The 11,295-nt window shown below is 32.8% G+C and overlaps 1 protein-coding gene across 1 annotated transcript; it reads left to right on the top strand.

Moving 5' to 3' along the window:
- The first annotated feature begins 3,774 nt into the window (after positions 1 to 3,774).
- Positions 3,775 to 11,081, top strand: LOC126833483 (ovomucoid-like). The gene is made up of 3 exons (XM_050564853.1): positions 3,775 to 3,914; positions 4,746 to 4,976; positions 9,948 to 11,081. Exons 1-3 carry the CDS (start codon positions 3,884 to 3,886, stop codon positions 10,004 to 10,006), a joined length of 321 nt encoding a protein of 106 aa, XP_050420810.1. The 5' UTR covers positions 3,775 to 3,883; the 3' UTR covers positions 10,007 to 11,081.
- Positions 11,082 to 11,295: the final 214 nt, after the last annotated feature.

Here is an 11,295-nt window from a genome sequence, read left to right as displayed (position 1 = left end):
CTTAGGTGTAGGCAATTGTTTGGAAAACCCTAATTTAAAGGATATACTGTAATGTGTAATTATCAGCTCGGTAATTAGGACTCTTTTTTGGTAGTTTATTTATTTTTGGAACTATCACAGCAACAAGTATTTTTGCTCTAAAATCATCTCAGAGCGAGTAAAACGCATTCTGCTTAGGTATGTTGTAAGTCTAGAAAATTGCGTGTATAACGTCCACTTAATGGCGTCTTCCTAGTAAATTTTCTTCACAAGCCATTCGTGAAATTATGCGATTTTACTTGGAGTGCCTATTTAAAACTATCAACATTATGTAAAAATCTGTGTATTATTGACCTTTCGCAGCGAGTACAATATGGTAACAATATTCAACTGCCGCAGAGAAGCAAGTAAGCACTCTGCAACGATAGCTTAATTTTCCAAAGTCTCGCCGTTCAGTCCCCGGAGGGTGGTTGGATTTTCGACCGTCGTATTTTATTAAATGTACCTATATAAAACCGTCAGGGTAGAATGTTAAACCTTTGATCGATTGAGTCTGTTCTCCGTTGAGTTATTGGCCGTTGCCGAACTTACAAAGCGCGTAACGCCGAAGGACAGAAATGAGAATGGTATAAATAACTTTAAATGTATAGTTTTCTTCCCCCTTGCAAAAAAAAACCCAATAGTCTTACGCAAGTTGAGCAAGCGTGATCACTTCAATAACAATAATAACCGATAATAGTTCATCGGTCGTTGGTGCTCCTCAAACAAAGCCCATTGTCTTACGAGACTTATGATATTATGCGGTCACTTCAATAACAATAATGGTCATTGATTGTTTGTTTGCACAATTGGAGTTGCTACATATTGTACAAGCTTGCCCAGAGCGATTCCACCACCAAACCAATGTGCAGCTTATCCCATACAAAGTCCGAGCAAAAAATCGTATTTTTATTGTTTTTTGCAAATCAAATTTATTTCAATAGTATTTTCATCGCGTATGGCAATTACTCACACCTATTGCAATGCTACTATTATTCACGAAAAAGTATATAAATAAAAACACAAAATACAATATGTTGTAGTTGTTGCCTTTCAGAGAATACTAATTGTCAAACTGTACTTACCTAGCCCCTAGGTATCTTTTGTTTTTTTTTACACATGGCATTTGTCGTCCGTGGAAAGAACAAAAATGAAACAAAACTTATATATTTTCGGATTTTATTTTTTTTTCAAATTTATTGTAATACAAATCATTTTTGTTGTTTACACTTATCAGTCACGCCTGTTTTACTCAAACATATACATGAAGCACTAAACAAACACTAATAAATCATAAACATCGATTGCTGATAAATTATTGCTAAATTAATAAAACATAATTGCAACTGACGTTTATAAAATGTTATTATGTAATCAAGAATTTTCTCTTGACCATTTTTATGTAATGTTCAATTCGCCAAATGTAAAAAAATATAAAAGAATTGCGATATTTTGAATTTCAAAAAAAAGGCACACGTTCAAATGATTTTTTAAGTTGCTTTCAACCATATTTTCTGTTCATCTAAAAAAAAATTTTTGCTCAAAAACTACCACGACATCTACAAGTGTAAATATAAACTTTGTACAATAACAAAATGGAAATTTTTCTATTTTGTGGACAACGATAATACATAAATAACAGCTAATCAAGTCGATTTTTTAAGTATTTTAACCAGGATCTTATAAAATTTTATTTTCGCGCTACACCTATTTTACGACCGTGGCCCGTGGATTCTGAAGACCCTGTACTATACATATGTTTATGTACAGAATGCATATAAACATATGCGCATGATGTATTCAACAAAATATGAGTAATACAACGTGTAATGGTTTAGCTTTGTATTGGACGGGCTAGTACACGTTCTCAATGAGCGAATCATCGCTAAATAAATTCAACAACAAAGACCGGGTAATAGATTAAATTATGTGTACGGTATGAACTTAGGGTCGACACACGACAACAATAACGCCAATATAATCCATTTAACTCGGTTTCCTCTGTGCTGTTGATAGAAATTGCGTCGTTGACAACTCACGGTGATGTACCGATGCACATTTTCAAGGCCACCTGTAACCGATTATTACCCTTAATATAAGGGTATAAATCTAATCTAATCTGAGCATAAAAAAAAAAAAACAAAAGCCGGTAGAAACAATATTCCAATATGAATGGCATTTTTTGTTTATAGTATACAGTTAAAATGCGCCCTTTTGCCGTTTTTACGGGGGGGCTAGGAACACACAAAAAGCTAATTATTTAAATTTAGAGTGGTCGAATTGGTCGTACTTATTCAATAAAAAAAAGACCTACAACATTACAGAAATAAGTTAACATACTTAACAACTAATTTGTAGTAATATAAATTTCGTTGTTGATTTTATACTGTTCCGGCTTAATCATAATAATATGGACACAAACATATAAATCCTTGTGCAGCATAACCTGTACTTATCGTTGTGTACATCCATGTAAGCTTAGGCATCTAGCTTTGGGTACTAGGTAAGCCTAGTAGAAACGTTGCACTAGGTTCGGAGTATTTTAGTTACAATATGTGATACATAATTCAACGATGAAAAGCCGCACCTAACCGTATACTGACGTCAGTCAGTGATTAGCAGAACAAAATCGCATACTCGAGCACAAAATAATCAAATAAAACTGACTACACAACTTCTTCTCGGTCTACCATAATCTAATAATTTATGTTCAATACTTTACTTAATTTATAACGTGTGGCGCCTGAATGTATATTCGTTAACAAAGTATGACATAAAGCAAAACGTGTAAGAACACTAATGAGCTTCAAAAACTTACTGCTTGCGCACTTGAAAGTGATGACCCATGGGGTGTTACCTACTTAAATATTCAAACATTTAGGACAGTAGGGATTTTTTTAAATTTTGTATTTTACTTATCCTTATTTGTTAGACTATAAATGTTTCATATTATAAAGTTTATTTAACATTTTAAACATATTTTGTAATAACTTTTTGGCTAAAAATGTAATATTTTTTTACAAAATGCTATTAAAATAATATAGAAACATTCTAATAATTATCAATATTTCTATAACATTAAACAATCGTAAAAGTTTAAAACTCAAAAGTATAGATTAAGACACAAAAAAACAATCTTAATCATGATACCCTTACCTTCTTGACTCCCCGTCGAACATGAAAAAACAGTTGAAAGCAAATTTGTATAGGTATATTATATTGTGCAAAATATATATAATATTAAACAACCCGTATTTTGTTAAGAAACTTTGGTAAGTATTCCGATTCGGTTGGTTTTTTTTTCACAGCAAATATTTTTTTTTTTACTAGATCTTAAGAACTCCAAGGCGAGAAGATTTATAGATGGAAATCCTATCTAAAATTGGTGGGGGGGGGGCTTACATTTTAGGCGTAGCAAACAGATCCGCGGGGTCTTATAATAAAGCTATTAAGGAAAAAATTATTTATTTTAAACGCTAAAAATCACTAGTTTAAGTAATGTTTTGGGGGGCTAACATGGGCTTAGCCTCCCCCCCCCCCGTTCTCCGCCTATGAGAAGTGCATGTGTCGTGACCAATATGATAATTATATACGTGCACACAACACCAATGGCTATAATATGATACCGTGACTGTGTGTGACCGTTCAAACAATATCAACGTAACAATAATTGTTGCTAAAAAAATATAATAATATTTATACACGGTAGGCAGATAGGAGAGTTGCATCTGGTGCGTGCGTTTTGGGTAGGAGAAGAGTCTATATAACAGCTCTCGCCTGTCATCCGGTTATCAAATCGCAACGATTATTGTACCCGTGCACGAATCCGTATTGTACTACTACCACAGCCATCGTCTTCGTCATCATGAAATCGTTAGCATTAATCTTCCTAGTCGGTAAGTAGAACAATATTACTATCGTCGTTCTTGTTAAATAACTCCAATTATTATTGTATTATAATATTATATTATCTTTGCGAATAACGCGTTAGGATATCCGACTAGCTTACTTATTCGACGGCACGACTGCATTGGTGGCATTGCATTCTAGTAGCCGTTTTCAATTAAACCGAGATTAAGATATTATTATTATTTTCAGTCGACCTCTCTTTCGTTGTTATAATTATTATATTTGAATAAATATATTATCGGAATTCTAAGCCCGTTTGAAGGCGAAAAATTATAATTCCTCGTTCATCCGCCAAAATTACAGCGTTTAAATTTTAATTAATTTTCAAAAACACAAATACCTTTGGGACAAACGAAATTTATCGCGCGATTACCATCAGCTCTATAACACGCCCAAAATTCTATTACTTTTTCCAAATATAATGTTATACATTAATTATTATGATTTGAAATATTCAAAAAAAATGATCTCGATCACTCGAGGAATTCATTAAAACGGGCGTTTCCAAACGTAAACAAGCTATCTTATATTTATAAATTTATTTAGGAATAAATTATTATAGACAATTTTTCACGAAATCTTATTATTAGAGCTTAAACTATTATAGTTTCAACTTATTGATACAATAATGAGAGAACTTTTCATTAGTAGTTTTCTTTTGTCAGACCGTCACGACCAATTTTTGTTTACATAATACCTTTGGTCGAATCTTTGAAAAATCTTGCCTACCCATTGGCCCCTTAATAAATATAGCCCTTTCCGTTTTACTTGTTTCCAAACTGACAAATGTTAACTGGTGCTTTTTCTCGGATACTTAGGTTTGACCGTGATCGTGTTGGCAAACGGCTTGCCGGCCAACGACAAGAAGGTCGGCAATAGCCACAAGCTAAAGGCGTCCACCTCAACCACTACGATTTCACCGGGCCGCAAGTGCGACACGGTTTGCACTCTTGACTACAAACCTATTTGTGGATCCGACGGCCAAAAAGTGAACTTGAGCTTCGGCAACAAGTGCGTGATGGAGAATTACAACTGCGAACACAACACGAGTAAGTAAACCGCCTAGACTTCTCCCAAGTCCCGGGCGAGTGTTCGGATCAGCCGATCTCGAAAAACCGACAAAGTCGGAGTTGCTGTTAGACCTTATTTGATCGATACAACTATATTTATATAACATCCTTCCCCCCAAAAATAGACCAGGTTAATTACGGATAGTTTCCGGGGTAGTGATAAAGTAATATTAAGTGTTTTTTAGCACGAAGCACACCAATTATGTTCGGTTATTTTTTCCGTCGGTGAACACAATTATTACAGAGCCGTAACAATTCTCAGAAATCGTGCGCCCATTAAAAAATTATATATAATACTATATTGTTACAAAAGATTTTCGTCGTCGACACAATAACGTCTTGTGCGCTAAAATCGAGGAGGCGAGGGGGAACCCCGGAACACCGTTTATTCGGATGGCCCTGCGTGCTTCCCAACCAAACTGTTCGCCATTACAACGGTCATATAATTCATATAGTTTATAACCCGTGTAGTTGTTTGAAAGCTTACAAAAAAGTACCACGACCGACGCCGTAAAGTATGGCGGCAACAATGTCGTTTTGGGCGAGCAAAGGGGTGTTTCGCGTAAATCACCAGAGACGTACATCGGCCGTGCTCGGCCTGCAGGTGGGCACGCCGTAAAGATACCTTAGGTCTTAACTGTATATACATATTATTACCTATAGTGGCAACCAGACCGAAATTGCGGTTAGGGGCGTGTAAACCCCAAGTGACCCGGCACGGTCCAGGGCCCGGGATGCGGAAGTAGAGAAGTCTGAATCGCATATCGCAATATCAGCAGCTGACATTTGATTGCTTATAATATTGTACGTCTCGTACGTGAGCTTAGACGCGAAATCAACAATAGTAACATTGTTCGGCTGTAGTTCACAAACGGTATTAATTTCCATCGGCTACGGTAGCCGACAATCGTTTACCTCATAAGCGTCCATAACTTGTACTCGAGACTTGCTTACATTTGAGTTTAGTTCCACTCTACAAACACTCTTGATGTAAAATCTAGAAATTTAGAAATCGAAAATATATATATCTCGGTAATGTAGATCCCCCCCCCCCACTCCAATCGATCTTGCCTTTTAAAAGCTTCCTCTCGTGTTTACCTGTTTATTAGTATACTTTACCTATTGTTATTATACAAAACTTGACTGTACGCAAACTTATAAATTATAGTTTCTTTGTTTGTGGCGATCAACCCGATGTGACGGTTGGTTTTACACGGGAATGATTTAGACGGATATATTTACTTGCACAGACGTGTTCTGTCTGATTGATGAGAATAAGTTTTGGTCCTTCGGACCGCATACGTTCCCTTCCCTTAACCTCCCCGTAAGGGATGGTCAAAGAATCGAATCCGTCAAACGCGTGAATTATTTTTTACCATTCCACGCCAGTAGCCTTTCTGGACCCTCTTGCCCGCCCCTTCTCCTTACAATTGGTGTCACGCGGGTACCGTTAAAATATAGTCACCGGAATAACACGAAAAACAATAAAAAAAAAATTATAACACGAATATGATTTCTGCCGATACGTGCTCCTCGCTTTCTGACCTTTGTTTTTATTTTTTTAACACGAGGCTAAAAAACAATATTCTCTTTAAAAGAAAAAATAAGGATGGAGATACAAAACGTGCATGTCACACGCGCCCCACACGATGCTTTCGATTTTTAGGGTGAAATTATTCAGAAAACGTGTTCGCTTTAGGCTATTATTTTTTCGTGGAAGCCAACACACAAATTTATTGTTAGCCCGACATTATATTATTATCATTCGCATGTTCGCTTCGAGTAGTAAAAAAGTGTTGTTAAAATAAATACAAAAAAAGTTCCACTTGGCAAGTCTTGGGTATAGTTTTTTTTATGACATATTCCCCTTTTTATATTTTATTTCCTAATCGGTCGAAAAAAAAGAAACGTTTTTTGATTAGTAAAAGTCCTAAATCATCTTTTCCATTATCTATCAAATTTTATGAAATTTGTCACTTATTCTCTTACAGTCAGAATTCAATATAATAGAAATGCAGATCTTGTGACAACACAGTTAAATCGAATAAAACAATATTACATTGTGTAAAAAAATATAGTACAATGCTAGATGACAGCAAATTATAATTCTAAGCTGATATAACAATAGTAAGCGATTAATTACAAATTGTCGTGAAAATATTTAAAAAATGTTTTTATTTTCGCCTAAACAAATTGTTTATGAAAACTTAAACTACAAATACACTCGAACTCAAACAAATTAGATTAGTAAACATGATTCAAATCGTGGTTAATTTATTTTTATACGAGTCCAAAACAATTATGAATTTTGATTGATTTAAAAATACAGTTCTCCTTTGTTTACTATGTTAAAATGTTTACTATGTAGACAATGGATTCAGAGCTTGTTTGAATTAACAATTAGTATTATTTATTTAATATCCAATTTATTTCAACTTATCAATTAAATAATATTATTTGCGCATTTACGAATTATTATTTGAAGTACAAAATTGATCGACTTAATAATATTTCTCAAATTAAAAAAAAATGTTATTTACAAATTAAAACCTATGTGAGTACGACCTTCAACTGGTATGCGTTGTGGTGGAGGTTGTGCAACTCTGCAAGTGATAAAAGTATTTTCGTGTGGATATACATTGTGCAATTTACTTTTTATTAATACAGGGTCATATTCATTTGGAAAACATAATATAAACGGCTCTTTATAAACAAATCAAATTTTTTTTTTAAATTGACTGAACAATAAGTATAGCGGGGCGTTATTTCCGTACTAATAATTATAGTGTACTGAGAATATATTATTATTCATGTGGGATTAGACTAGTCATACTATATTAGTATGACAGTATAATAGTTAGTATTATGCATCTTCGGGACATGATGGATTGGTAGAGCACATCAGACAAGGTTTATTGCCAACTATTTATTATAATAAATTGTATTTGTCGTTATTATTATTATTATTATTATTGATATGGTACTCTTGCTACTTTATTAGAAATATATATATATATATATATTAAAGGCTTACTACCTCGCGAAAATAGTGTATTCAAAACTTTTGATTGTCCGTCGAGGTTTGAATTTTTTTTAAAATTTTTTTTTTTTTATTAACCTTGTAATTGCAACAACGATTTTTATTCAACACACACCGACCAAAGGCTTGACTTGATGAATTAGATATCGATCGATCATTGTGTTCCACACGACATCCAATCCATTACCCTGACAAATAAAGCATAAGCACAAATCAAACACTGAAGAAAAAAATTGGTAGACGTCTAGATCGCAGTAAAAATACACAGTGAAAACTGACAGCTCGGCTCGTAAAACAATTGAAAACGACTCTTAATACAATTGTCAATATTGATTTCTCGTCCGTCGATAAACCTCGGTATTTTTATTCTACATGCTCTTGTACGCTTTGTACTTAACTCGCCACCAATATTTGAAGAACAACGAAATTTGTTTTTATTTTTTACAACAAGAACAGTGAGAACTTAGGAATACATTGACATAAACTTATGTTCATTTAAAAGTTGTTTTAATTTCTGTCTTTTACTGCTGGCGATTTTTGTAAACGTCTCTAAAGTTGTAAAAAATATTTGGAATTTTCTTTTGTGCTTGAAAAAAAATATATAAATTCTAAATTAAGTTCTAAGACCAGTTCAGAACGGAGCAAAGAAGTTAGATACGACATTTTGTTTGAAAACAATTTTAGAAAATAATTTAAAAGTTCAGAACATTTTGACAAAATAACAAGATTTCAATAACTAGAACAAAACGTTTCGGATGAGGTATCTCAGCGATTTTTTTTTGTTATTGTACAAAAAAAAACATATTATTTCATTTATTTATTTGTATAGTACTATTATTTATTATCAAACATTTTTGTAATACTTTGGAATCATCAAACTATCGATTCCAATATATTATTATTGCTTGTATTATATTTTGATATCTTTATTTTATTATAGGCCATTATGATTATATTGTATTTTTATTTTTGACTAAATTATGTAAATGTGGACGTACGGCGGGTAAAATATGATATTTTTATAATACATTTTTTTTTTAGGCGTAAGGTTTTTGTTTTTAAATATATATAATTATTGCTATTATTCAAAGCGAGCCGCGTTACCCTTTTTTTTTTGGGGTCGAGAATGAGTTGGCTGTATTTCATTTTTTAATCATACCAAAAGGCGAACAGTGTGACACGACGAAAAGTGACAATGCATAATATTATTTTTGGATAACCGAACGACCCAAATGCTCGGTTTGCATAAATTGTATAATGCCTTTTTTTAAAAAACCCTAGTGAAACTGACCTAGTCTGTATTAAACACACAAGAAAATTTGTCTGTTGCTGGAAAAATAAAATTATAAAACCAAACGGATTGTACAGATTTTATAATCTCAATGCATTTCCTCGACATTTTTTTTTTTCAAGATGTTCAATATTTTGCACTGTGAAGTCTGAAGACACGCGTCTTCCACATCAATGTTTTTTTGTGACCCGCGAGTAGGCACTTTATTACCTCATGTTCAGTAAAAAAAACTGATTACAATTTATTTTTATGTGGGTACACAAAGATGCAGTTAAACGAAGTAAGATAATACACTACTAAACGTAGGCTGCATTCTAAATAATATTAAACTCACAATTATTATATGTCAACGACAATTTCTAGTCCAACCGCCGTTTTTAAAAAGGTGTAGTTCATCCCAAACTTGAGTATTTTTTAACTGTATTTAGACGTTTAAAGGTGAAAACGGTCATCGTTAGTCTTAGGTACAATTAATCACATAAAACATAATAACTATTATGGAAATGATGAAATGTCAATAAGGAAAAAGCCTAACCTGCAAGTCAATAGGGTTTAATGGACCGTGGCTAATTCTATAACACGATAATAATGATGGTAACGTTTTTTTTTTTTTTTACAGAACTTACGGTGAAGTCCGAAGGCGAATGTCCCAACAGCAAAGGCATCCGTCTCGCTTAAGACCGCGTTTGGCGGCCGAAAAATGACACCATCGCGCTGATCTAATAGAAAGTCAAATAAAATTTGTGTATTGTTTTTATTTTTTAATTTTTATCGAGTTTATAATAAGAATAGTATTTTTTATTTTATCCATTGTGTCACAGCTGACGCCTATTACACACTAAAAAAGTAGTTCACAAGCACCAAGCAAATGTTGCGCTCAAATTCCAAAAATCAGATTTTGCTGTTTTTTTCTTTATTGTAACACACTTAGTCCGTCAAAGTCCTCATGTTTTTTTTTATAAACAAAAGTGTCGTTTATTACTAAATTTTATTACGATTTATACTATTGTTTTTTTTTAAACTCAAATTTAGCGCTGGCTTATTTATTTTGTTTGTACAATACTAGTTTATATAATTTTCCCAAAATCCGTTGCAAATACAAATTATTTGTTTATCTGAAAATGGTTTTCGGTTAGGTGGAGTAATAATTTAAATCAATTATATTAAAAACCTAGTAATCTAGTGTAAAACTAAAAACGTTAATAAAATGTTATATTGTGCTGAAATATTTTCTTTTATTTAATTAAATCATTAAAAAATATTATGGTATTTCAACTGCTGCCTGGAAATCAACTTGACCTTAAGACTTAATTAGTTATTTGCTTATAAAAAAAAAAACAGTTTCATACATATACTTTGATCTATTTGCCTTTTTAATGAGTCAAATAAACGTCGTGACTAGTAGGGAAATATTATAAGTTATTTTTTTGTATTATTTTTTATTTATAATGTCAACATGATGTCAACAAGAAAGCCATTCGGTGGACCGTAATTGATAAATTATTTTCACCATCAAAAACTACCGCGACATCTACAAGAGTGAATATGAAGTGTACAATAAAAATATAATACCCGTTGCCAAGTATAACGCTACAGAAATAAATTTGTTCTAATTTCAGTTATATACTTTGCTTTACTATTATTATTTTTTTGTATAATAGGTACATTCGTCCGATTCGGTTAGTATACAACTGAAATTACAACTTTATGTTTGTAAACTGATGAAATCCAAATAAATGATCTTTGAGTTAGACTTTAGCAAACGAATAATTTCCTTTTTTCTTATTGTATTTTAAACGTTCACTCGAGGCACATAACAATATGTGTTGTAAAACCAAATTACAGTGTGGTAAGTTTTCCGGAAACGCTTTAATATTCGAAGCGTCAAACGGACCTTGAAAGTGTAATAAAATCGACATTAAACATAATACCTAATATTGTTGTTGACGTTATCGTTAGTTACGTTA

The sequence above is a fragment of the Adelges cooleyi genome, unplaced genomic scaffold (assembly GCF_023614345.1).
Source record: "Adelges cooleyi isolate 19-005CV unplaced genomic scaffold, UGA_ACOO_1.1 ACOO_flye_CR_arks_rails_tigmint_CR_PRNA_2, whole genome shotgun sequence".
Classification (NCBI taxonomy): domain Eukaryota; kingdom Metazoa; phylum Arthropoda; class Insecta; order Hemiptera; family Adelgidae; genus Adelges; species Adelges cooleyi.
The sequence above is the reverse complement of the archived record's forward strand: the minus strand, read 5'-3'. Positions and strand labels throughout refer to the sequence as shown.

Bases quoted from the DNA above. Each gene is read 5' to 3' on its own strand.
- LOC126833483 (XM_050564853.1), top strand. From the start codon at position 3,884: ATGAAATCGTTAGCATTAATCTTCCTAGTCG. The intron at 3,915-4,745 runs GTAAGTAGAACA...TCGGATACTTAG, and splicing joins AGCATTAATCTTCCTAGTCG to GTTTGACCGTGATCGTGTTG. The intron at 4,977-9,947 runs GTAAGTAAACCG...TTTTTTTTACAG, and splicing joins CAACTGCGAACACAACACGA to AACTTACGGTGAAGTCCGAA.